The sequence below is a fragment of the Delphinus delphis genome, chromosome 10 (assembly GCF_949987515.2).
Source record: "Delphinus delphis chromosome 10, mDelDel1.2, whole genome shotgun sequence".
Lineage (NCBI taxonomy): Eukaryota > Metazoa > Chordata > Mammalia > Artiodactyla > Delphinidae > Delphinus > Delphinus delphis.
Genome location: NC_082692.2, coordinates 85282299 through 85309906, shown reverse-complemented (window position 1 = coordinate 85309906; position 27608 = coordinate 85282299). Strand labels below are relative to the sequence as shown.

At 43.9% G+C, this 27608-nt stretch overlaps 2 protein-coding genes across 3 annotated transcripts; one reads left to right on the top strand and one right to left on the bottom strand.

Moving 5' to 3' along the window:
* The first annotated feature begins 1578 nt into the window (after positions 1–1578).
* PROK2 (prokineticin 2) lies at positions 1579–13993 on the top strand. 2 transcript variants are annotated; one of them, XM_060021499.1, is made up of 4 exons: positions 1579–1677; positions 5114–5239; positions 12333–12395; positions 13889–13993. In XM_060021499.1, the coding sequence occupies exons 1-4, from the start codon at positions 1579–1581 to the stop codon at positions 13991–13993; spliced, it is 393 nt and encodes a 130-aa protein (XP_059877482.1). The 2 variants fall into 2 exon arrangements, with proteins under 2 accessions (XP_059877482.1, XP_059877483.1); XM_060021500.1 differs by lacking the exon at positions 12333–12395.
* A 10994-nt stretch (positions 13994–24987) lies between these two features.
* Positions 24988–27466, bottom strand: GPR27 (G protein-coupled receptor 27). The gene has a single exon (XM_060021498.1). The coding sequence runs from the start codon at positions 27428–27430 to the stop codon at positions 26297–26299; it is 1134 nt and encodes a 377-aa protein (XP_059877481.1). The 5' UTR covers positions 27431–27466; the 3' UTR covers positions 24988–26296.
* Positions 27467–27608: the final 142 nt, after the last annotated feature.

Below are 27608 nucleotides of genomic sequence, written 5' to 3'. Positions count from 1 at the left end.
TGGAAAAGGAAACTTTCCACCAATCTGTCACTTGCTACTGTTCCCACTTATTTTACCGTGGATCCAATTTTAACAATTTTTTAAAACATAAAAAAAAAGTTTGATGCTTTTTTGCTTTCTCTTTCAAGACGTTTCTCAAGCATAAAAACACGCATGAAAAAGCTTTCTAAAATCAGTCAAAGATCTAGTTTTCCAAATACTCAGCTGTTTTCATTAGGATAATTGCCTGGTTTTTTTTGTTTTGTTTTTCCACGTTTAGTCTGAATGCTTTGCCATGGGGGAGCCCCACAGTCTGAAAGTAACTTTGTCCCCACTCTCCTCACTGCATTTATTACAGAGGCTGGAAGACGCATCTGCTTTTCAACAGTTTGTGGTCCTTTTGAGACCAGGGAAAGCTGAGGTTTCAGGAAGAAAGTTGGGCTTCCCAAAACTTCGGTGGCAGCAAGTTTGGTATGGTCACACCTAGGATTTCTTGAAATCAATTTCGTTGAGGAAGAACAGTCTGAGATTCTTGGAGCTAGGCTCGAGGTCACAGGTGGAAGGCAAATCTGTCACTGGTCCTCTCGTAGGTGGCCTAGAACCCAGTAGGCACTCAAGTCATGTTGACACAAATGAACGAATCCCAGTACCGCCGTATCGCATCTTACAAAGACTGAAGGGTGATTATCTTGGGCTAGGAAGTAAAAGAGAGAGCTGCCTACCCAGAGCTTAAGGGGCCTCAGGCTGGCATCCGAAGCCTGGCGATCTCATTCCGCTTTGGCATCATTCTGAATTGCTCTGCCTGAAGCTGGCGCGATGTTAAAGAGAGAAAATGCATGCGAGGAAAATCAGAGAGCAGAGGGTCGGGAACAGATGTGAGCAGAAAGGAACAGCATTTGAAATGAAAGAAAGAAATTGGACTCCCACAGCTGGAAGCACAGACGCCCTCAGTGTCGTCAGGGATGTGGGATAATTTTGCCCTCCCTTTGTTCTCCCCCCCCCACCCCCGTCTTCCAAGTTCCCAGGGCGTTTGTTTGATGTCTTTTTCTGTTCGATTATTGGACCCTAAGGACGGACCCAGGGTCAGTAGGTGACATACAAAAATGAACGAATTGAGCGGTTCTTATCACCTCCCTTGCTCCCCCCCCGTGTCCACAGCGCCTAGCACGTAGTAGGCGCTCCTTAAACATCTGGAGAGCAAATGAGCTGCAAGTTTGCGGCGCTGAGCACGTGGGACTGGGGAAACCAGGACAGCAGAGGAGGGTGTCCCCGACCACAAAAGCCATGCGGGCGCGTGCGGAAGGCTGCGGCGGGCGCTGCCTGCGTGGCGCCCGGGGCGGGGGCGCGGGGGCCCGCGGCAGCACGTGCGCGGTGAGGACGCGGGCCGGGCCGGGCCGGGCCGGGTGGGCGCGGGAGGTGTGCCCGCGCCGTGGCCGCCGCGCGTGCGGCTGCCCGGGTGGCGGTGTGAGTCACTGCGGAGCTTGTGTTTATAGCCGCCGGCAGGCTCGCGTGAGACGCCGGCCCGCCAGCCAGCCGCTCCGCGATCCAACCCGCGCGCCCCCAACGGCCCCCCAACCGCCGCCCAGGCCCGAGGGCGCCATGAGTAGCCCGCGCTGCGCCCCGCTGCTGCTCCTGCTGCTGCTGCTGCCGCCGCTGCTGCTCAAGCCCCCCGCGGGGGACGCCGCCGTCATCACCGGGGTAAGCGGCCCCCGGTGCACCTGTCCGCCCGGGTCGCGCGCGCCCTAGAGGCACCGGGTGGGGGGCGGGGTGGCGACCGCAACGGGGAGGCGGGGGCCACCGGGAGGGTCATCCCGGGTGGGGACTCCTGCTCCAGTCGCCCTTTGGCGCACTTGGAAAAGTGCCCTGCTCCCAAAGCCGCGGACGGCCGGGACATCGGGCGCTCCCTGTAAGAAAAAGTGACCACAGTCTCACCTCATCACCTTCATCACCACCTTCTCCCGCTTGCTTCCCCCTCTCTCCTCGTGTTTGGTCTGTTTTTCTCTTAAGCTGAAAGAAGTTTCCTTTCGCGGTTTTCTCAAGCACTTTCCCCAGACGTTCCAGCCTCTATCCTTAAAATTTTAGTGTCCTGAAATGCAGAGGGGCAAGACCAGTACCCCCAAATCCCGGGAGCCTGAATTCTGTAGTCAAGGAGTTTGCTCCCCGAGGCATCCTCCGCAAAAACCCTTGGAAATAACTTGGTCTGAGGACATACGTGCACTTTGAAAAGCAACGTGGACGCTGCCTTCTGGGTTCCAGGTTTTTTGGTTTGTTTGTTTTTGTTTTTCCAGCGTCCCGAGGTTCTCCCTGTAGAAGTTTTCCACTTCCAGTTATTGGTAAAGCACCTCCAGCGCTCTGGCTTAATTCTGGAGTAGGTTGCCATGTAGATGTTGCAGTTTAGAGAGATGTCTTCATCATTTGTACAAGCAGGAACTAGTTCAGGTCTCTTCTGCGTCCACCAACAGTTTTCTTTGTGTGGATCCGAAGGATGAGTTTACAGCACAAGATAAAAATGTCTAGTCTACGTCAACAATGCAAAATCGCTACGATTTCCTGATTGTTAAATGCTTTACTCTTCTAAGTCTTAACTTATTTTACACCTCCACTAAATTATTTCAGATAGCTAAGTGCACACAATAGGGTTTAAATAAAACTTCTGTGTTTGAAATGATGATACGTAGATAATGAAATAACATTTAAATTTAAGGGAAATGTCATCGTCTTGAGAAAATTAAGCTCTATTGTCTCCATGTTGGTTAATAGGCTTATAGCACATTGAAAGCCCTCATACTAGAACAGTATGTGGTTACAGCCAATAGATATTTGGGTGACAGCCAAGAGGTGCTTAATTATAAGCATTGTGATATTTATTAGAATAGTTTGTAGAGATTTTTACAAATGTATTTGAATAGCTTTGTCAGTCCCTGTGGTTGAAAAAGAGTTTTTACAGGTCTTTCGAATACATGAGAATTGAAACCTGATGAGTTTTTTTCCCCCCTCTTCCCCTGCTGGCTCATTTTAAATTTCTCGTAATCCTCTGAGTCCCAGATTCCTTTGTGATATAAGTATCTTTTTGTTCCATTCACAAGACAACACTATTTGAACAGATCAGCAGTGGGTTAAATATGAAGGGCATTAGGAAACAGCTGTCTAATTAAAAATATATAAACCTATGCAATTCTTTGTATGTCTGAGAACTGAAGCTTTTTGTGTTACAAAATGAAATTTTATCACATTGAATGTTTATCTGTTAAGGTTTAGACTGGGCTTATTATGTAATTATGTGTGCTGTTTTTCTTGTTGTTTTAAATCAGTGCTACCAAAAAAAAAAGAATTTAAAAAATTTCTCTAAAACAACATGGCAATAAAGAAATGTAGTTATGTTTCCATGACAGGAACCATCTGGAGTCAAATAAAAAGCTCAATAACTTATCTAGATATGTCATCTCTAGGCTGTTAAACGTCCAAGTGATTGGTTGAATTTTAAGAGATTTTGGCTGAATTTTGATTGTCTTATTAAAAGAGCTAGTGGGGCTTCAGAATTCCTGCTCTTGAGCATCTGTTGAAGTAAAATATTGCCTGAAACCTCCACCTTAAATATTTACTTTTTGGGGGGGGTAGTATATGTAGTTATTTTTAGATTGATTTATATGGCCACATAAATTTGTTAAGGCAGTATTGGGAAAGATCGAGTATTGAACGTCTCATTTATGGAATGTAAAATGGCTACATATGTGTGATTTCTGGCATTCAAATAAAAATTGGAAAAGTGGGAATGTTTATATATTTTCCTATAAATGTTCAAATACCCCAAGATGAAAATTGTAGTTTAAATCCAGATATTTGTTTTAAATAGCTCGAGAAAAAATTCTTATGGAGGAAAGAAAACCAACTCTAAAGCAAGATAGCTGATCACTTTTAACGAAAAAATAGTGAATAAGAGTGTGCCCATATATTTCCATTTTGAGAAGTTATAGCTGTCCCCAAAACCAAGAACTCTGAAGAAGTGTTTTAGTTGTTTCCATGAAATCTACATTTAAAATTTGTGTCTAAATTATACACTTTTTAGCTTCTTACGTATATAGTACAGGTTGCTTTTACCTTATCACTAGCAAAACATTACTGCACACCATTCAGACAAAGCATCCTATTTATGGTTGGTTTAGGAGAGAAGAATAGTTCTTCAGATCTATTTTCATGCAAATAAGTTTAGACTTCATTATTTACTTCTACTTAGTCAAGTATGGAAATTCTTCCATAGTTAATTCTTTGATTTTATGTATTTACAAGTTTTTATATCAGGAACAACAGTCTTGAGTAATCACTGTTGATAATTGCATCTGTCGCTTGCATTTCTAAATCTGATGGATCTTACAGGATAGTTCAGGTAATTTTGTAATGTACACATATGTATATCTGAAGCCAATAATTTCCTTTTTGCAGCTTACTCACCCAGAAAAGAGTAATATAAGGCAAAAAGTCTTGGTCTGTCCATTCTCAACCTGTGAGATTTCTTTCTTTCAAAAGGAAGTGGTGAAAATCAAGTCAGTGGTGTGAGAAACATCAAATCTCGTGAGCCAAAATGCAAATATTTGAAAGAGAAAATGAGTAGTATTTCAAAAATCGACATCAGTGCCTTTATGGGTCTGGAGTATTTCATGCCAGATTTAGAGACCATTTAAATCCCTTTTTAAAATTGGGCCCAATGTATTCTGCAGTTAATAGTTATAAAATCTTGTGATTCGATTTATGGAGTTCCTAATGGCCATGTATGGTAAAAGACTAATATAGACACGTTCTTCAAATTCAGAGCCGGTTCATCCATAAAGCGCAAGAAAAAAAGAGCTCATTTTGTTTTTTAAAAATCTTGTGGTTTAAGATTTTCATAATGTGTGGGCCATTATTTAGGTGATTTTTTTTTTTTTTAACCCAAGTGGGAAAATCACTTCTGGTCAGATTTTGTTGTAAATATGTTCAAGCAAATGAAGATAACACTTCTTTTTTTATATGTAAGATTCTTAAAATCATAGCGGTTGGATATTAAAAGGGCATTTTTTTTTTTGCTGCTAATTTTAGATCCCCTTAGCCTGAGTCATTCCTGTTATCTGTATTTATGTGTTTGCTTATTACATTTCAGGCCTGCGACAAGGACCCCCAGTGTGGTGGAGGCATGTGCTGTGCTGTTAGTATCTGGGTTAAGAGCATACGGATTTGCACACCGATGGGCAAAGTGGGAGACAGCTGCCATCCGCTGACTCGTAAAGTTAGTATATATATTTGTGTTCTTGGTGCTTCTCTTACATTGCAGTCACTCAACTCTGAGCAAGGCCTGTGTGACATGAAACCCAGGGTAACGTGCTAGAAGTTGGGAATCAGAAGCTGAAGTGGAAAACCACTTCCTCACTCCTTTCCCTTTCCATTTGAGAGAATTGTATCCTTTACCATCCTTATTCTATTAATCATTTACATATCATGCTTCTCGTGGCATTAGAAGCATTTCATGAAAATAATTTCAAACACTTAAATTTGCTTAAAAAACTTTAGGAGATATATATATATATATATATATATATATATAGATATATAGATATATATGTAGTTTATGCTTCTTTGCAGAAATCAGAGCATGCACGCTCTTGAAAAGATGTTTAACATCAGACCTGCCGAAAAGGCAGAAGTAAATAAGTTTGTGTTTTGGTTTTTGCAGAAAATCATCCATGATGCAGTCACTCTTGTATCTTCACTTGAAAGTCCTCTATTTTGACTCTCTCCACAGGATGCCTTGTTCACAACCGTGGAGGTTCATGATATTTAACGTGCCAGTTTATTATCTAACAGCTCAATATCACAATGCCCTGAACACCACTTTTGAAAAGTGATTGCCAAGAAGTGGCAGGACCAATGGCAGGACTGGACAGGGCTTTAGAGGTTGTGTCCCCAGGGGTTGCAGGCTCTCTTGACTGCAGGGGTCGGGCAGCTGTACGAGACATCTGGAAGGGGGTGGGTGGCAGGCAGGAGAGAGCAGAGAAGTTTGTGGAGCCTGGAGAATCATTGCCCTTCAGATTCAAAACGTTTGAAATACAGTATGAGTACAGCCAGATACCCCAGGGATGCCAGGTTGCAGGTGCCTTGCTCTTCTAGTGGTACGTCTTCATTTACCCAACAGTTACGTGGGGTGCAGGGGCAGGGGTGTGTGCTGAAGGACAAGTCCCAGGCCTGGTGGCTCGTTGGCGGCGAGTTCAGTCGCCTGCAGTGTTCTCTCTACACGTGGTATCCTCTCGTCTTAAAATAGGTTGAATGTTTTCAAAGCAAGCTAGATTCCACCTTCTGCTTCTTTTTTTTTTTTTTTTTTCCCACATGCGGCTTAGGGTTTAAAACTGTAGTAGTGCCAAACATCTTTCCCGTCCTCCAGAGTTACAGATAACAGCTAATATTTTGACTCTCTTGGAATGAAATAAGGAAGGATGTATATTGGCTTGGGTTTCGCTCTGTGCGCTGTAGTGGGGCCCCTGGTTGATTGGACCCATCTGAAGACGGCATTGGGCTCTCCTGTGGTTTCCTTGAGAAATACTTCCTGTTGTGTTTAGACCTTTCCTCCCTGTGAGCCGGTCTTGTCGTTTGTAAGCATGATATGCACCTTTTATTCTTGGCCATTTTGAGACAGGAAATGTTTTAAACCATTAGTTGTTTGGCTCTGTGCCAGACTCCACCCCTCCACACCCCAGGTGGGGAGGGATGGTGAAGCCCCAGCCGCCTTTGACCTTGATCTCAGTTTTTATCATCTGCCTTATCCAACGAGAGTCATCTTTTGTCCATTGGAGTCGCTGTTGCTGAAAAGTTGACTCTTAACTCACCCTCCTTTAAGACTTACGTTGTCTTCGTACAGTGTTAGTATAACCTCACGTGTGCCCCAGGTACGAGAATCTTGGGGCCAGTTTGCTAAAGCGAGTGAAGAGTGACACATTCTGGGCGACTATTTTTGTATGAATCACAGTACTAGTTGCTGCTCGTTGGATGCAGTGGTGTACCAGACACTGGATACTAAGTGTTGTGGATGTGTTTCTCACGGTAATATTCACAGGAAGCCTGCGAAGAAAGATTTACTTTTGTCCTATTTTCCATGCAACAACGTTCGGCCACAGAGGGGCTCAGTGAGTGGCTGAGGTCCCAAGGTGATAGGTCAGAGGGCAGGCTGTGGATTTCACTTCTGTCTGATGCTCCATTGTCTGTGTGGTCTTAACCACTATATTCTTCTACTTCCGTGAAAGCTGCCGTCGTGTTTAATTTGAACATGTTTTTCAGTGCAGTTAACCCGAACTGGTTTGTGTGGGGAAGATGCTCACTGAGATGAGGGACAGTGGTACAGAGTTGGTCCCTGTCTCATCCTGTAGTTCCGATGAGTTTTCCAAACCTGAGATATTTTGACAAGAGAACCAGATTCTGCCTCCCCGGGTTCGTCTAGTTTCTAGTTGAGGTTTAGTGCAAGGTCAGTTCTGAAAGGAAACAAAGTCGTTCTCCTGCCGTAAACCCAGGGACATCTCTGTGCTGTGTTTTTATCACACTTAATAACGAAGTCTGTAATAACCGAGTAGGGTTTTCCTAATAGAATTAAGTGATAAAAGAACTGAAGTACTGAAAAAATAAGATTTTAATGTCAGATCTGAACTTACCCCCTTCTCAGATGCCCACTTGAAATGTGTTTCTAGACCTCGATGTTACAGCTTTTCATATTGGTTATTTTTCTGTCTTGAAAACACATTTTCATAGGTCATTTCAATGACCGAGTTCTAGTCCCAGAGTTGTTACTTGTCTTGGGCGAAATTTATCCCGGTGAAAATCTAGTTCTTCCAGAGTATCTTTCAATTATATTCTATTCAAAACAACTCAAGAACAAACATTTTTTAATAAACATATCCTGGTGAAACTCCACTCTGAAGTTTTAGAGCTCATTAGTAGATGGTAAAAACGTAGATAGAAAATTCTTTTTAATGCGATGTGTTTATTACTTTTACCTCCCTGTTTTCTTTTTCTTTGGTTAAAAAATAAAGTGGATTAACTCTGACTGTGGTCCCAGGTATTGGTGCTTTAAAAACACGGGCTGTGAATAGGTGAGGACTACACCTACTCAAATTTTAAACTTTCCATTCTGGTTTGGTCTTGACATTAGCCACAGATGTTTGTTTATTTTGATAAGGTGAACAGTATTTGATGAATGAAACTGAGACCTTTAAGTAGAAACTGGTGGCCCCTGAGTTCATTTTACTGTTTTGTTTCTCAGATGTATCAATTAACTTGTAGAGTCTACAGTCACTGCTAGGCTACGGTCTTGTAATTGTAAAGTTTTTAACTTCACATTTGATAATTCAAAAATAGAATAAAATATGTCTACTTAAAAAGAATAGGATGCCTGTTTTCTAAACACATTTTTAGGCAAATAATAGTTTTAACATGTATTGATTTTTAACAATTAAGAATGCATTACTAAATCGTATGTCTACTGGGAATACTTTGCTGTTTAAGAAACATTCGTTTCTTGTAATACCCACACTTCTAGAGTTTATAAAGATTAGCCATGTCCATCCCATTCTGATTACCCATTGGCTTTGGAAGTTTAGAATTATGTGACTAGTACTTTTATTCTTATTGCTTATTATTTTATCAAAAAAGTTTAACAACTATGTTTCCTTCAAACAATTAATCTTGTTTTTAAATTTCATTCCATTTTTTATGTTAACATTTTTAGCCCTCATTTTGATTTTCTATTTTTATTTTTGAGCTGCACTTTAAACCTTGACTAATACATTTTCCTTTCCTGAAGCAAAAAATTTCTGATTAAAACCTGGGTCTTGCTCATGTTAAAAAAAAAAAAAAAGGAAGAATTAAAAAGTTATTAGCTGTTTCTATTTCAGAACCAACTTATGGTGAAACATTATAATTTCCGAATAGAGTATAAATTTTTTTTTAATACTGACTAAAATATAACTAATATAAGTGCAAACTTTAGCGAAAGATGGGTGGAAGAAACAAAGTATGCTCATTTGCTGTCACAGATGTCAAGAGCCACTGTCTGCATTTGCTCTCTCAGGACAGCTTCATGCCCGTGATTACAGGTTCAGATTGGCAGAGAGACTCACAGGACATGAATATGCTTTAGGTTAATACGGGGTTTCTCAACCTGGGCTCTTTTGACATTTTAGACTGGATGACTCTTTGTTGTAGGAGCCGCCCTGTGCATTGTAGGATGTTTATTAGCAGCAGCTCTGGCCTCTACCCCCCTAGATGACAGTAGCACCCCGTCCCAGTTGTGCCCACCAAAAGTGCTTCCAGACATTGCCACGTGTTCCCTGGGCAGGGAGGACGGGGGTGTTGGAGGAGGCTGGAATCACCCCGGTTGAGCACACCTGTCTAATACTTCATTTACTTAGCCTTACAGGACACAACGTAGGAAGTACAGCACCTTCGCCTCCTTGGGAACTCGTCAGCTCCCTGAGCACACAGCTCCTTTTGCTCTCTCGTCCACACAGGCGCTGTGGCTGCCATACGTGATTGCCAGGGTGCGTGTGTGTCGGGGGTGTCCTCTTGACTCATAGAAACTACCACTCATTTCTTGCAAATCTTTTATGATCCCCCTAGTTCCAGAGGCTCAAGGCTCCCCCAGCTCAAGTGCAGTTTCACCCAACCAGTGAGGCTGACCCACCATCCCCTGCTTTTCTTTACTTTCTCTGGGGACACACTGCAGTGGGAGGCCCAGGTCCATGTCAGGTCGGCCTCCATCAACCCAGGCCCCAGGTTAACCCTCTACTCACAGGATGGGAGCAGATAACGTACTGCATGATTTAGGGTTATGTGAGTATATACCTACTCCAAAAAAATTAGAAGAAACAATTTAGAACTTTACCAAATTAAGATACGGTGGCACTCTGCATAGCTATTAAAACCAGAAGCTGTGGGACTTGTCATTTTTATTTTATGCACTGTTATACCATTTGAATTTTTTTGAGCTGTGTACTTCTATTGAAAAAGTTGTAGCAAGCCTGATTTTATTAAGATTAAAATTATAATAGGGCCAGTACTCTTTATGTCACGTGACTAGGCTTTTCTGCACGTGTCCCATTATGTTTCCTTCTTTTACACAATTGACTCTGTTTCGAGAGACAGCACGAATAATACTTCTGTTTCGTATCAGGACTGCTTTCTCTTTAAAAGTGCTGCGAATGTATTGGGAATCATGCCTTCTCAAGAGTGCTGAAGGTTCTGCCTCAGTAACTTCTAGAATTTGCTGGTTGGAAACCTAGACTAATAGAAACATTGGCTTGAGTGTATAGTTGATTGTAAAGTAAACCATCAAGTTGGTACTGAGTGACGAGCTCCTTGGCTCTCTTTGTACATCTGAAGATGCATCTTCCATGAACACTTTCTCATGCATGTGTGACTGTCAGACACCTATTAGGTTTGTCATACAGTGAATGTAGAAGTAGCTGTGAATGGACCAGTCAAGAAACGGGCAAGTTATCTGTGGGGTGTATCGTGTCAGAAGTCGTGGTCTGTGTGGTTAAGAGCTCATAGATGGAGGAGGAAACTGCTACAGGCTGGTCCAGTGAAGAAGGGCTCAGAGGAAGGAGGGAGAAACACAGACTGGATCTTGAAAAAGCATAAAAGTAAGAAAAGGGCATTCAGGTATAAAGGGACCTGCAGGACAATCTAATCATTATGTTAAGTTCAGTTGGAGCAGATCTAGGTTGACGCTTCCACAATCTTGGTGCTCTCAGTAAGAAAAAGAATAACACAAAGATATTTTTGAAGGTTTCACAAAAGCACACGACCTAGTGAGCACGTTGCCAGGGCCCCTCCTAGACCCTGGAGGGACCCTACGTAAGCGAGAGCCTTTGGCTTCCGAGTTTGGTGGCATTGATCAGTGCCAGGCAGGGGGTCTCGGGGTGAAGGGGGAGCTCCAGGACCTGAGAAGGTCACCCCTTTACCTTCAGGGAGGTCACAGCTTGTGGTGGGCACAGGAGTTAGGACACACTCGAGAAAATATTTGTTAAATGCCTGTGTACCAAGCAGAGTGCTGTGTCCTCAGAGACAAGAGTCCCTTTCTTCCCAGAGCCTGGAGTCTGGGCCTGGTGGTATCTGGAAGAAGATGGAGCTGGGTTTGACTGTGACACGTTCCTTTTCTAGCTGGCTGACCTCAGTCAGGTGCGTTAATTCACCTCAAGAGGAGGCCACTTGGCTTGTGTCAAAGCGAGGCAGAAATCTGGCTCCCGCTTTGGTGTGACATTCATACATGATGCCCTGATGTGGCCCGGCCCGTGGCAGGCCACCAGCGTTAATTTCTTTTTTCTGCTACTTTTGCTGAGGACGACCTACGTGACAAGCCAAAGAGTGACCATGGTGTCGAGATGCACAGAGCACCACACTGAAACCAAGAGGACACTTCTTCTGAGTACCTGAAGCTATCTTACTGGGTATCTGTCATTAAAATTTAAGTTCCATGAAGGGCAGAGGCCTTTCCTGTTTGGTTCGTCACTGTATCTGCAGCACCTAAAGTAGGGTCTGATATGTTGGTGACACTCAGTAAATGCCTGTTGAATGAATGAATAAAAGACACATGCTTGGCGTTCTCCACGGATACAGTTTGACACCCTTATTACAATTAGAGCTCACTCGTTCCAGGCTCCTTGGATATCGCTGTCTGTGTTCATTTTTCTCAACCTCAGCACCGTTGACATTTTTTTGGCATTTTTTTATACCAGATAATTCTTTGCTGCGGATACTGTCTCCTGAGTTATGGGATGTTTAGCAACATCCTTGGCCTGTAGCCACTGGGGGCCGGTAGTGCTGCCCCCTCCCCTCATTTGTGACACACAAAAATGTCTCTGGACGTTACCAGATGTCCCCTGGGGGGCTGGGGGCAGAATCACCCCAAATTGAGAACCATTGGTTCGTGTAGTCGTTTGGGGCTTGGTGAAAGGAATCTCTCAGATCTCAGGGTCACGAAAGGATCATAAAGGTCATGAGTTATGGCATCTCATACCATCCACTTGTAATTGTCCAGGCCATTCCTGCTGCCTCCACCTCCTCTGACATAGTCTCGGGGGCAACACATGAGCCAGCTATCCGTGGGCCTTTCGACACACACAGTGACAGAACCATTCTAGCACGCGTCTGCATGGAGCCGATGGCCAAGGTGCCCCCGAGTAGACGCTGTCGTTAGAGCCTTGAAAATAATGCTCTTGCAAAAAGACAGCGGAACTGGAATGGCTCTGCCTGTCCACCTCATACCTCCCCTGCCGTCCTACTGCTTCCCTTTCTTCCCTGTGTATTTATGATCTCAACCATCTCCCTGGCCCTTCCAGAACCATTTTGGAAATGGAAGGCAGGAAAGAAGAAAGAGGAAGAGAAGAAAAAGGAAAAAGGAGGTAAGAAGAACACGAGCATGGGAGCACCCAAAGATAACGCCCAGAGTAATCAGCCTTGACCGTTGTTGGACACCCATAGAATTGGGTCCATCCAATCAGTGCACCCTAACAATAAGGTTAGAATGGTTCTGCCACTGTCTGCAGACAGCCTTCTGTTTGATGTATAAAGAAATGATTCAGAGGGCATCTGGAAGATGCATCTCAGTTTTCTCCTAAGGACAGATTACTGGTGTGGGGCGGCCTCTTTTGGTGGAAAGAATAGGAAATACGCTAGAATGATACCGAAGAGTTGGGAGGCGGGAAGGATGCATTTCCGTGCCTTGCGGAAACTGTAGAAGGATCCCGGAGGCGTGAGTGTGTAAGAGCTGGCCTCTCTCGTATTACCCTGAATCGGGTAATTTGTCATCCCATTTCATTGAATATCCATTGCCTCCAGGCCTGGGGTTAAACTTTCTCCCTATCACTTGCAAAGCACGCAGGTTCTCAAGAGAGCACCACCCCTACAGGGGGAAGAATGGTTTTTGCTCTTTGCCTCTAGAAAGCATACGTGTTTTGAGGGTCCTCCACTTGCCGTGGCACAGAGAACCACCACCCCAGTTGCTGGTTGACCCTCCTCAACCCGGCTTCACCCAAGACATGATGAGCAGGGCTCTTAGAAATAGCAATTGAACAGCTCTTGGAATGAAGCTGACCTTTCACTGCTGGTTCTCCCTAAGCCCAGGTTTGCTTTATTGCATTTCTGCAAATCGAGCTTGCCTCCTTCCCTAATTTTACTCTTATTATCCCCTTGCCCCACCCAGAATTTTGACTTCGTCTCACATCTTTTTTTTTTGGTGGTGGGGGGGAGGAATGGTTTCGGGGGGGGGGGGCTTATAGATTTTTTTTTGGGGGGGGGGGCCGCGCCGTGCGGCTTGCGGAATCTCAGTTCCCTGAGCGGGGATTGAACCCAGGCCACAGCAGTGAAAGCACCAAATCCTAACCACTAGGCCACCAGGGAACTCCCTCACATATTTGCACAAATGTATGAAGTTATATATTTCTCATTATCAGTGAATTTTTATTTGCTCACTGTATACATGTGGTCGTGCCCATAATGTTATGTTCTTCTCAAGGAGCTGCAGTCACAGGACGCTCTAAAAAGAATTAAAATGAGAACAAGTAGAAGGCAGTGTAGCTTGCTGGTTAAAAGCTTGGTCCCTCAGCTCCCCCTGCCAGCCAAGCTTCAAGTTCTGGATATGTGACCTTGGGCAAGCTCCTAATCTCTCTGTGCCTCAGTCTCTTGTCTGTAAAATGGGTAAATTAAAGTATTTGCCATCTTCACAGAGTGGTCGTAAGGATGGAAAAGGATAATACATAAAAAAAAATGCTGAGCCTGTTTGATGAATAGTTAATACTCAGTAAACACTAGCTATTATTATTCAATGAGATTTCTCAACAAAGTTTTTGTTTTTTTAACATTTCCTGCTCTGACTCAGTTTTCTTTTTTATTTTAGGTTCCATTTTTTGGACGGAGAATGCATCACACGTGTCCATGCCTGCCCGGCTTAGCCTGTTCACGGACTTCGTTTAACCGATATACTTGTTTAGCCCGAAAGTAACCACTTTAGAGGAGAAACTTTAAATGTGAACAGCCACACGATGTCCGTAAAGTCTGTTTACCTGTGATTGTGCCAAACAATTAATATGCCAGAAAGAAATGCTATTGCTTCCTCAACTTTCCAAGTAACGTTTTCCTCTTTGATTTTTTTTTTTTTTTTTTTTTGCGGTACGCGGGCCTCTCACTGTTGTGGCCTCTCCCTTTGCGGAGCACAGGCTCCGGACGCGCAGGCTCAGCGGCCATGGCTCACGGGCCCAGCTGCTCCGCGGCATGTGGGATCCTCCCGGACCGGGGCACGAACCCGTGTCCCCTGCATCGGCAGGCGGACTCTCAACCACTGCGCCACCAGGGAAGCCCTTCTCTTTGATTTTTAAGTGATGTGTTACTTTTCTTTTTTTTTTAATCGAAAGCGGATTTATGTTTTGAATAGAAATGTAAAGTGCAAGGCATTATGGAGCCAGTTTTCATTCATTTCCCTGTTTGTGTTTTGGTTTGGCTTTTTTTTAATGCCAATAACTTGTCCATTTTCACAGAAGTGTGGAGAATAGGAATTTGATATTTTGGTACAGAAACTTCCTTTTTCTTAAAACACCCCCTGCCCCACTGGGTGCGCACACATGCACGCATACGCGCGCGCGCACGCACACACACACACACGCGCGCGCACACACACACACACACACACACACACACACACACACACCCCTTGGTCTCTTTCCCTCACTCCTCAGTGAGTTTTAAGACTCTCATTTTATTGTTTGGCATTTCCCTCTGAGCCTCTAGCATTTTAAAGTGGGGATCCACATCCTTGAGCTTCCTGGCAGAATCACTGATGAGAATCAAGCTTTTTGCCTGATACTTAAACAGTGAAAAGAATGTGTAGTTGAACTAGACCCCCCAAACTTCTCTTATATGGAGTGGAGGCAGGGGTGCTTCTGAACTTTAACTGAACCTGCTTATGCAAGTGGGTTTCAGGTCTGCAGTTTGACTAGTATGAGGACAAAAAGAATGGAAGTCAAATTAATTTAGTCCAGATTCCTAGATTTGGGATTTTTTTGAAAGACTTTTCCAGTTTAATATTACATTTATTTCTTTTCCTTTTTATAAAGTAGCTTTTTTTTTTTTAACGAAAGTCTCCTAGTTAGAGATGTTCTAGAAAATGTCACTTGAAGAGGAAGTATTGATTTTAATCTGGTATAACACTAGTTATCATTTTTAAATCGGTATTAAGTTGTCATTTAAACTTTATTTGTAACCCAAAGGTCTGTTGTAATGGATTGCCTGACATCCCGTCATTTGTACCTGTATCAATATTGCTGTGTAAAAATTCTGTATCAGAATAATGATGGTACTATATATCATTTGATTTATTTTTAATATCATATGCTTATTTTTGTCACAGCTGTCAGTTCGTATTACAAGCGGATTTCTATATAGCCCACGTTCTAAAATGGGTAAAGACTCCGAAGTCGGTAATATAGCACTAACAGTGTGTAAGTTTTCATTTTATGTACTGGAAGGTTCTGTTTGCATGAGTTTTAAGGTAGTATAAAAATAATGTGTTAAATCAGTGAGGTTTTGGAGCATGAAGGAAAATTATGACATGCAAAACTGACTGTGATCAGGAATGGACTCACAGGACTTCACTGTCTTGATTCAGCAAATAGTAACAGGGTGTCGATCATGGGTGGTTAGGCAGGGTGCTAGGTGCTGGCCGTACAGCGATGCCAGTGTAGCCTGGCCTTGAAAAACCCACCAAGTGTTGTAAATGGATTCAACGTTGCAAATAAACAACTTCTGGAATGTGTTTAACTGACTAAAGTGGCTGTGCTAACCCACTAACAGTTGCAAAAAAAAATTGTCCATTTTGTAATTATTTATTCATCCAGGGCTTACAAATGCACATTATGTGTAACTTTACCTCTGGAGTAACGTGTCCCATAAGTGTATGGGATTTTGCTGTACTAAGTACCATACTTGGTCCTAGAAGGATTAATTTTGGTTCAGTTTAGTTTGGGTTCAAGAAACATTCCTTAGTCAGTTTGTTGGATAAGAAAAATAGACTTCAAGTGGAATTATGGGTAATTTTGCTCAATGCTCTTTTTCTATAACGTTCAACATGTCCTTTTTCATAAGTGGTGAAAATTTGATTGGGTCCATCGTCCGTTTCCCCCCAGGTTAAAAGACTTATAACTTTTATAAAATTTTGCTTTTATATATATCAACTTAATATTTTAAATCGCTACCTAAAAACTTAGACTACATGTACACAGCCAAGAGAACCAATGTGAAGCTTGTGTAGAAAACTTAGAACTGTACCTACTGACTCGCTACGATCCAAAGAAAAACAGAACTTTGTCATTTGTTACCTCTCTCCATCGTTATTATTTTTACTGAGGAGTGTACCCTTCTATTTGGTTATTATTTTTTAACTTGTTACCAAAGTTAGCACCTATCAAACCATTGTTTCAAAAACCTTGTGATCATGCTTCATGGAGAGCCTTTAAAATAATTCTGTGCAAAGCACACAAAGTCTTGGGCTATAAAGATGGTGGTGCTGTTTCTTCCAGTCCCTGGGACAGTCTCTCACTGAAGCTGGAACTTCGTAGGCCAGAATTTCTAAAAGTAAGGTAAAGTGAGAATTTATGCAAGAAAACTTAAGTCAACTATCTAGTCTGATATAAATATTGTGAATGGATTCCATCCTGTCTAAGGTAGAAATAGACCTTATGCCAGCAGCTACTGGCCAAACTCAAACGGACCTTTGGATTTCTTGGCAAACATTGATTTTCATGAAAACCGTCATGTCTGACTTGAGCCTTTTTTTAAGAGCAGCATTTTTTTTAACTGTAGAAAAGTGTGTGCCAAAACTGTGCCCTTACAAACCCGGTTATCTAACTGAAAACCTTCATCCTTCCCAGCATATCCCTGTGTCTTTTGTTTTGCCAAACCAGACCAGTGATAGGTGAAACACATAAACAGACTTTACTCAGCATTGGTTCTGTTATCAGAAATCTCACCCGACTCTTTTCTCACTTCATTTTTCACAAGATTATAAAGTCAGGCACCATTTTAATGGTTTTCACAGGTGGTGTTTTCTCACATGACTGGGAACAGGCCTGTTCCCTAGAGACAGTACTGAGGCTGGCATGAGTGTGTGTGGTTCATTCTTCAAAGCAAACAAGCAAAACAATAACTTCTTATGGAAATTTTTAAACATCAACAAAACTAAACCAGATCGTATGAGGAAGCCTCTGTCTCCATCATGCAGCTTTTTATCAATAATTATCTCCATGCCAGTCTTGTTTCACCTCTACCCACCTCCCGCCCCACCCTCAAACCTTCACCTCTCCTGTCTTGTCTCGAATCAAATCAGTTTCATCCCTTCTCCATAGGGTCCACTGTGAGATGGACAGGCACAGCCTTGTGTGTTGGTAGTAACATCAATCCTTCTTTTATGATGGCTCTCTGCTTAGATGTTGCCAAGGCCCTTTCACTGATCAGCCTGTCCTCCTAAACATTTCCTCTTAAGATATATTTTTGAAATCTCAAGTTGGAGTTCAAAATGGAGGAGCAAAATATTTTCAGACCCAGGATGTGCATATATGAATGAATATTTACTCTTGTATAAAATTTTAAAAGAAAATATTTGCTGCTCAAAGTAAGAAATTTTCACAGTAATATTGCTAACTATGTATTGTGATTGGGTTCGGGGAGTTAAATGTTGTCTGCTATCGTTAGTCCGTTGGACAACTGATGTTAAATATTCCCTGTTAATTCTCCTGGATTCGGTTAGGGAGGGGGAAAATCCCTGAATGGAAGGTATGGCTGGTAGACTCCAATTGTCTTCCACAATTCATTCATCCATTCTCAAATTCTCTCTCTCCCCCGGCCCCTCCCCCGTCCCTCTCTCTTTTCTCTCTTTCCTCCCTCCCCCCTCCTCCCTCCTTTCTCCCTTCTTTCTCTCCCTCCCCTTGCCCCTCCCCCAAGAGGTTTTACCTGGGTACCGGGTCACTCATCTGGACATCTAGAGACTGCGTTTACCAGCAACCCTTAGCCAGATGTGACTTAGCAATGGAGCGTGGGCAGAAGTGATATGCCTCACTGCCTTAAAAGTAAATTGCACTCCCCTTCCTCTCCAGCAGGGAGATGCAGCAATGAATCTGGCTCCTTTGGACCCAGAGAGTGAAGGTAGGGCTAACCCACCAGTGGGTCACTGAACGACTTCCTGAAGCAGTCACCCAGCAGCCCAGAGAAGCAGTTCAGCCACTCCGATTCGAGGGCTCTGTTCAAACACTTCCGCTTCTCCCCTAATCAATATGAACGGAATCATTTTTTCAAAAGTGCATCATTTGGTTAATACCATTTCTGTGATCTTAAAAAGTTTGTTCTGGTGTTCTTGCACAGTGAGTGGTTGCCCTGCAGAAGGTGGACTCAACCCCCAACCCCCCAAATTGGTTTGGATGTTGGGACAGATGCTGCCACACACACTGGAAAGACGTGACAACATTGATGACTCACGTCGTGGGATTTTCTGGTGAGAACAGAGCAGGTGCACGTCAGCCCAAAGTGGCAACAGCGAGGCAGTTCGGTTCGTTTTAGCTTTTATTATGGTCAGGAGGCAGGGCTGGGTGAGAATTCCTACCTGCTGGGGTGGGGAAGAACAGAGAGGAGAGTGTGAGGCTGGAGTGTGGTCAGTGCTTAAACATCCAGCATGGAGTTTTCATGTTTATTGCAGTCCTGAAAAAATATCATATGAGAAACTGATAACCAAATGGAAGAAGAATCTTCAAATCAGAAATGGTTAAATTCACATTCTTTGGTCACAAGAGCATTCCTGTTCCATACACTAGGAAAATGTGTAAATGTATTTTTTTAAATTTATTTTGGCTGCGTTGGGTCTTTGTTGCTGCACGTGGGCTTTCTCTAGTTGTGGAGATCGGCGGCTACTCTTCTTGCGGTGCGCGGTGCGGTGGCTTCTCTTGTTGCGGAGCACGGGCTCCAGGCACGTGGGCTTCAGTAGTTGTGGCGCACGGGCTCAGTAGGTGTGGCATGAGGGCTCAGTAACTGTGGCTCGCGGGCTCTAGAGCGCAGGCTCAGTAGCTGTGGCGCACGGGCTTAATTGCTCCGCGGCATGCGGGATCTTCCCGGACCAGGGATCAAACCTGTGTCCCCTGCCTTGGCAGGCGGATTCCCAACCACTGCACTACCAGGGAAGCCCCTAAATGTATTTCTTGATGCTACTGTTTCAAACTCAAATATGTCATCTACCCACGGATTAAGAAATTTGGGAGACAGAGTCACTGAGGCTCATTACAACCGCACATTTTCTTATGACGTTTAAATGAATTTTAATCTCACCAAGAGGTGCTAGAAAAAAAAGAATAAACTTCAAAAGACAGACTTTCAGTGAACGAAGCTGTTTTTCCAACTAGCAAAAAGTAAAGTAACATGCCGTTAGGAGAAGACTAATCACGCCTTTGTATAATTGTGTTCCTTTTAATAGAAGCAGGTATTAAATATATATCTAAAGGTGTTGAATTCTAATATCTTTATAAAACTTATAAAGTAACTTACAAATTAAAAAAAAAATCTTTTGTCAGACCACATGTCACCCTACTCATAAAGGATTAGAACAATTATGCAAATCAAATTCTAGAAATAGCTTTGGTATCCCATAATTCCTCAAGATAGATATGCAAATGAACTGGATCGTGACTGTGGGTTAAAAGAATTACACACTATACGGTTAAACTCTTTAGTATGTCACTCTCCAGAATGAATACCTGTGACAGGGGTTCTTTCCTATCTGTTCTTCCTTTTTTTTTTTTTTTTAACATGTTCTTTTTTTCTTCTGCTAAGCACATTGCAATGCAAATTGGTCAGGACTCAGGGACTATGGGGGAAAATATAACGGGGGGGGGGAATAAATATGTTAAATGAAAAAGGCGAGGACAAGTTTCATCCCCTCATGCATTTTAAATTTTATGATCCCTAGAGAATATTTTAATAAGGCATGTATTAAGTCAGCGTTGCAACTTTAATAATTTTTCAAAGCCTTTCAAACTTACAGCACATCTACGTATCTTCAAGAAAGTGAAACCATTTATTGCACCCTCCAGGTTCCAACACAGGTTCTAACCGAAAAACAGTGTGTGCTTCTCAGATATCACGTCCTGGCAGAAAGCAAGATTTTCATCCCAGAAAGCTACGCAGACTGGCATAACTCAGGTAATAAAAATATCTCGAGTGATGTTTTTAAATATACACTTTCCTACCAGTTTACATCTTCTCTACCCAGAATAGGCTGGCCACTTAAAACTTAATTTGTAAATGACTAAATTATTCCTCCTAGAAGCTAAGTGGTAAAATAGCTTTAATTTACTTGTCTCCTTAATGTTACTGAGAAATAAGACAGTTGCATTTATGCCTTGACGTTGCAGCTTAAAACATTTGTGCATGTTTTCTCTGTGTAATTTGAAGTGACTTTGAGTCTTCAGGCTTTCAGATATAAATTTCAAGCTGTTTATTTATCTTAAATGCCTGCAACCAGTATATAGGGTGAATCGAATACTTACTAAGACTTTTCTTCTCCTTTTCCCTTGAGCAAAAGCTCGAAATACCTTTTTCTCTAGGGTGAGCCTACTACTCCTCCTTCCTTTGGAAAGAGAGGAGAGTGGTCTCCTGGAGAGCTACCTGTTTGATTTCTGTTCAGTTCTGACATTTCTAATCTGACTTGCTGGCTCTCCCTGCAAAAAGATTTTAGGTAACAAACTTTCTCCATTCAAACGACCACATCCCTTACTGGCACTTGAGCATTCGCATAGAGTTGGAACAGAAAACTTTGAAGAGAGAATTATGTGGTTTTATTTCCCTTAGAAACACTTATTTTGAAAATGGACCCCAGAGTGAGGAGAATGTGGGAATCAGAAAGATGGGGAAGGTGGAAACTGGACAATTTTTTGTTCCGTCTTCTGGTTTTTCCTGCTTTCCTCAGTAGGGCAACCAGAGAGAGTCTGCCTAAGGGCCCTTTCCGGGCAATCAGCTGTGAGGTCTGTTCTCCTCATTATCCCGAGCTCTTTTTCTCGATCCCTCTTCTGGCATATCTCATGTTCTGCCTTGATTTATGGTTTGGGGCACATTGGCCAGGTTTCTCCAATTACCTTGCTAACTCATCAGCAAGAGAACTGGACCTTTCTTATCCTCTGTGTTCCCCTGCACTTCCCAACACAGAAACTGGCTTCTTATTCACTTAAATACCTTTGTGACCACCTAGAGGGGTGGGATAGGGAGGGTGGGAGGGAGGGAGACACAAGAGGGAAGAGATATGGGAACATATGTATATGTATAACTGATTCACTTTGTTATAAAGCAGAAACTAACACACCACTGTAAAGCAATTATACTCCAATAAAGATGTTAAAAAAAAAAAAAGAAAAGAAAAACAAAAAGAATCCGGGCTGCTTCAGTCATTCTTGTAAAACAATAAAATTAAACTTATTAAAAAAAAAAATACCTGTGGATTAGATGGATTCATTCAGGTAGTTTTCCAGATATCTATAACTAAATTTGTCATACTAAAAGCTTAAAAACACACTGATCATGGTAACAGTTTTTATAAAGTGCAATTAAATAGAACCAGCCTTGTAATAGTTATTTTTAAAAATCTTCTCGATTTATTTCAATCTAAGAAATCAAGTCAAATCTATTTTATTATTTTTTTCCAGAGCCAGGTTAATCTGACAGTTAACAGCCGGCTGAATGATCTGATAACTGGAAATGTGAATTGAATTAAATAAGCCTAATTTAAAAAAATTTGTGACTACAGTTCCAGCATATCAGGCATATCTGTCAAGGGAGTGGAGAGGATGGAATTGTTTTAACTATTGTTGCAGTTAATTGTTGCTTCAAATAACAGGCTTTCTGAATATCAGTGCCTGAAGCAATAGCAGTTTTTATTTCAAGACCAGGAATCTAAAATCTAGAGATATGAGGTTGCATGTTTGGGTAAGTAGATCAACAATGTTAAAACAGATGTCTGCTCTTTTTATCTTTCTGGTCTGCTATTTTCACCATGTTGACAGTATCTCTTCTCATGGTTGCAAGATGGCTGCTGTGGCTCCAAGCATTACAGCCTCATCAAAAATATCGCAAAAGGAAGGAAAAGGGAGGGGAAGAGGGCTCTGTTCTTAGGCTGAGGTAGATCCCAAAAGTCTTGTCCAAGTTGGAGAAAAAGCCTAAAGAACCCCGTGGACTCAGATCAAGTTTGCTTTTAATTTTGTTTACTCGAGAAACAGCTAATAAACAATGCAAAGGATAATGATATGGGTCTAGAATATGGATGGGTGGAGACAGTTTCCCATTACCTCCTTTGCCCCTCACAGAGGGGGTCTTGAAGTCCAGTGGTCTTGGAGGGTCACACAGAGTGGCCCGTCTACCAGGTGAATGGAGAACAGTGTCTTGAGTCCACTGCATTTTACAACCTCAGCCATCTCAGTTCACGGACAACTTGAAATGCCAGTAAGCCTGCTACTCAGCCCACCGTGGCACTCAGATCTAATGACTGTGTTTGGAGACTTGGAAATGTTTCAGGACCTGCATGGGGACAATCTCCCCTTCTCTGTAGAGGTTAGTTCACCCTTTATGTCTAAGAGTTCAGCCTGTATGTTTGAAAGCTTAACAGCGGTTGAGTTGGGAAAAGAGGAAGTAAGGACTTTGGACGCAAGAAACAACGCAGAAAAGGCATGTTGGTGTGACCCAGTATGGTCTGTTCAGGGCACTGCCAGTGACTTGCAGTGGCTGGAGCACAGAGCCTGAGTAGGGAGTGGGAGGATGTGAGACCAGCGCGGGAGCCAGGAGCCCAGGTGTGCACCGTGCGAGCCCAGCAGAGGGGTGACTGGGCCAAGAAGGCCTTCCAGAAGTCTTGGATCTGAGTCCAGCACAAACCTGATATTCAGCTAAGACCCAGGGGTACAGCTGTACAGGTTAGTTATGCCCGTGTCATCCCAGTTATTACATATTGTGAATGTTGCCTCTGCTCTAGAGGAGGTGGTGAGGGAGTCCGCAGGCAGAGGAGGGGGACGGGCTTTCCAGGGAGAGGTTATACAAAGGTAACCAGAGAAGGGAGAGGTGGAAATATAAGGGGAAGATGAGGCCAGGGTGGTGGAGGGGCCGGACCATAAAAGGCCTTCTGTGGCAAACCAGAATTTTGCACTTGTATGGGTCATGGAAAGACAGTGAAGGGTAGAACCAATCTTGCCAACCCAATGATCCATCCTGACTCAGCCCCGGGACCTGGGACCCTGTTACCTCTCAGGGGCAGGGCCTTTGAAAATGTAGATGGCTGATGGTAAGCCCAAAGCCTTGGCAGAAATGATTGTGTTGTATTTTCTTTCTTTCAAAAAGAGGGAGAAAGAAAGGAAGAAAGAGAGAGGGAAGGAAGAAAATAGAGGAGGAAAGGAGGGAGAGAAGGAATAAGAGAGGGAGGAAGAGAAGAAAGAAGAGGAAAAAGGGAAGAAAGGAAAAGGAAAGAAAAAAGGAAAGGTAGAAACCAACATGGCAAGACTGACAAGGTCTGGCAAGGCTGAATGGTGCGTATGGAGGTTATTCTTCATCATCATGGTTATTGACTTGTGATTCGCCTCCCCACTTTGAGATATTTCAATTTGTAAAAAATGAACATGGTCAGGTGGAAATCTAAAAGTAGATATAAGTCTTTCTGCAAAGCGATTTGACATACGGTGTCAAAAGACCTAAAGATGCTCATTTTTGACCCAATAATTCCATGCCAGGACATGCACAGATTTATAGACAAGCAATCTATTTTCTTTTGCTTCAAGTATAGACATAACCCATTAATTTCACCTGGGGAGGAGTGGCGGAGGAGTTATGCTAAATTAACTTGTCAATGACAGAAAATGAGCTATTTTAATGGAAGTTTTCCCCAAATACATTGTTCCTGTCCTGGTACAAGAAGTAGAGTATTCTGAAATACAAGTAACCTTCTCTTGATGATTCTTTATTAATATAATTAACAATCAAAGTACAGGCTAATAAATTCAGTGATGAAAGTAGCTGTTGAGGTGCAAGGGGAGTTTTGCTCCTGCACAGTATTCCTCTGGACAGCTAGTTCCTCTGCATCTCTTGGTTCTTCTTTTTCCTTTACAGCTGGCCGTCATTTCTCATTACTTGTCACTTGAATTCTCATTAGAAATCTCCCATCCAGTCAGAACAAAGCAAAACAAGAAACAGGAGTTAGCCCTGACAGCCTAGTTCCTATGCCATGGCAGGTGCTACAAATTCTGACCATCACATAGGCTTAGTGACTTCTGTTTTTTGAACCTGGATCACTTGTGGCTGGTGGGGGGATGTTGGATGAGGAGAGATTTACTTCCTTGGCCTGTCTTTAGATAAGCTAAGATTTCTGATGAGTGGCCCTTGGATAATTAATGTCTACCCGGTCGTATGATCTGGGGAGAAACAGGCTGATAGTTACTCATACTTTCCAAATAGGAGACTGTCTGCATAGACTGATTGACATTTACGGACAAAATAAAATAATGCTGACCATTCTCCCGCAATAAATTGGCCACACCCTCTTATTATGACTTATCCATCTTGGACTGAATATTTAATAGTTTATATTATGCGCAACTCAAATTTCAATATATTTACTGTACCCACTTTAATTATTATTTTATCAAAATGGTTACTTTGCTTACATTCATGTTTTCTATGTTCATAAAAAAGTTTTGAAGCAGTATATATATATATATATATATATATATATATATATATATATACTGCTTCTTCCCTTGAAGAGAAGATCTGCAGATTTTTTATCTTGCATTTTAAGTTAACAAGCCTCCAAATGTCTTAGAAATTATGGTCAGCCAAACAGCATGCACTAAAAGGATAATAAAAACATGAGTACCTTACTTAGACGCATATTACCACCTGTCACAGTCTCAAACAACAACAGGAACAAAAACCCACTCCAGAATGAAAATACTGGTATATTTATATAATGCAAAGAGAAATACAGATATAAATCCTCAAAACGGAAGATACGTTAATAAAAATGTAGCATTATAAGCGAAAAAATACAGTACTTGCAGAATTTAGTCTTTCAACTTAAGGTTACAACGTGTCTAACAAAGAAATAGTACTTAAAATTATAGTTCTCATTATTAATTTAAAATAACCATCAGGAGAACAGCACAGCTTAACCTAGCAAACATTTTAAGGAAATGCTTTGTCTCATAGAAGAGTATCATTATATTCCATCCATTTATACCATGAACAAGAGAATAACAATTTTCAAAGTGGCAATTAGTTTCATAAGACAGAATAAAACTGGGCTCTTCAAAGCACAAACTGTTCCCCTAAAATTATTTTAATTTTTATTGGCAAAAAATACCTAAACAGTTTTGATTTAGCACTCTGCTTGTCTCTGAGCCCTCCCAATCCATGAACCACAATCACTACATACAAAAACATGCAATACTGTATTTTCTCCACACCATTACTAACCAAAACACTTTTTACTCTTTTGAAAGGTACAGTTTTACAGAAATGTTTCCACTCAAGATTGGTATGATACAAAGAGCAGTTGTCGCTGACGGGCATTTCCTAGTAGTATAAAGCAAGGTAGGAAACAAATCTTGTGTTGTTACTGATTAAAAATGACTGCCTTGCTACTCGTTCCCATTTCTGCTCTTTAACTTCAATATCAATACTGAACAAAATTCTCAACGCCTTCAAAGAACCACAGCAGTCCAACTGCCCCCACCGATGGCAATTCAGAGGGAACTTGAGACAACTTTCCCTCTTTCTCCTGCTGCCAACAGAAGACCCTCAAGAAATCAAACTTGTGAAGTCCCCCTGGGTTCCTCTACCTCAATGCAAAATGTAATGCCACTTGAGGTTGTCAAAAATAGCTTCTGTAGAAAACTGGCCATGGTCTTTAGGAAAGGTTGCATGAAAAAAATTAGTTTAGCCTTTATTGAAAAAAAAAAAAAGTAACTCATGGAATAAAAGACATCAGTGCCAGTACAAAGACTCCAGGGCCTGCTGTCAGGATGAAAATATATTTAGGAGAACAATCGCAAGGAGCTGGGGTGGGGCTGGGACTTCGAAACCCTCCCCCCAAAAGGAGTCTGTACAATCCTAGTGATGATGCACTTCGAGAGCCGTTTTGAAGGCAGCTCAGAAAATTAAAAAGGAGGCAGAAGGGGGAGAAAAGACGTCACTGTCCAAGCCAAAGGGAGAAGCCGGGTTGCGGTGCAGGTGAAGGGAGAGCCACTTATAAACCGATGCCTTTCAAGTCGCAGGGGAGGGTGGCCTGGGTGGCCTGGGGGCTCTGGCAACAGGGGAACTGGGCTCGGAAGCAGTCCCTGAGCTCTCTGTTGAAGAGGAAGCACACGACGGGGTTGATGCCGGCCTGCGCGAAGGTCAGCCACACGGAGGCCGTCAGGTAGGCCTGGGGGACAGCGCCGGGCCGCACCAGGACCCGCATGTAACTGGCCACGACGTAGGGCCCCCAGAGGAACAGGAAGAGCAGCGTGATGGCATAGAACATCTTGCACAGCCTCTTCTCTGTCTTGAACTCCTCGAGCACGAGGAGGCGGCGCGCGCCACGGCCGGGCCCGGCCGGCCGGATGCCCACGAGCGCGGGCGGCGTGGGCCCGCGGCCGAAGCCCGCCGTCCAGTTGGCGGCCGCCTGGCCGGTGGCACCGGGGCCGTGGAAGGTCCAGTCGTGGCTGACGGCGGGCACGAGGCGCGCGGGCCGCATCTTGCGGCGATCGTGGATGAAGAAGAGCAGGCGGAGGTAGACGAGGTGCGTGGCGCCCACCACCACGGCCAGCAGCAGCAGGAAGCCCAGCGCGCCGGGGGCGCCGTCGGGCCGCTGCTCCAGGGCGCACGGCGCGTCCTCCTCGTCGCCGCCGCCGCCGCCGTCCAGCACGGGCGGGAAGGCCGCGGCCAGCGCCAGCGCCCAGGCGGCGCACACCAGCATGGCGGCGCACGGCCAGCCGGCCAGGCGCTCGGCGTAGAAACGGTGGTGCGCTATGGCCAGGTAGCGGGTGACGCCCACGCCGAGCAGCAGGAAGGCGGCGTGGAAGCAGAAGAGCGCGGCCAGGAAGGCGAGCAGCTTGCAGCCCAGCGCGCCCGGCGGCGCCCCCGCGGCGGCCGCTGCCCGCCGCGCCGCCAGCATGACGGCCGGGAGGCAGGCGAGCGCGCGCAGCCCGTCGGCCAGGCACAGGTCGAGCAGCAGGTAGTACGGGGCGCGGTGCAGGCTGCGCTCCCGCACGATCAGCAGCGCGAACAGCACGTTGCCCGCGAGGCTAACGCACAGCAGTAGGCTGAGCGTGGCCAGCTTGAGGCCCAGGGCGGCCGCCTCGCCGCCGCCGCCGCCGCCCGGCTCGCTCGCGTTCGCCATCGCGGCCTCCCCGGGCCGGGCGCCGCGCTCCGCTCCGGGGCCGACCCCGGCCTCGCCGCTCCGCAGGCCTGCCGGCCGGCCCGAACTCAACCAAGCGCGCGGGTCTCCGGCGAGCTCCCGGGCCGGCGGGGCTTAGCCCGCGCCCGGGTGACCCCTCCTCGGCTCCCCGAGCTGCCGC

Coding starts and splice junctions, on each gene's coding strand:
- GPR27 (XM_060021498.1), bottom strand. CDS start 27,430: ATGGCGAACGCGAGCGAGCCGGGCGGCGGCGGCGGCGGCGAGGCGGCC.
- PROK2 (XM_060021499.1), top strand. CDS start 1,579: ATGAGTAGCCCGCGCTGCGCCCCGCTGCTGCTCCTGCTGCTGCTGCTG. Junction 1,678..5,113: donor ACGCCGCCGTCATCACCGGG/GTAAGCGGCCCC, acceptor ATTACATTTCAG/GCCTGCGACAAGGACCCCCA. Junction 12,396..13,888: donor GAAGAAAAAGGAAAAAGGAG/GTAAGAAGAACA, acceptor TTTTTATTTTAG/GTTCCATTTTTTGGACGGAG.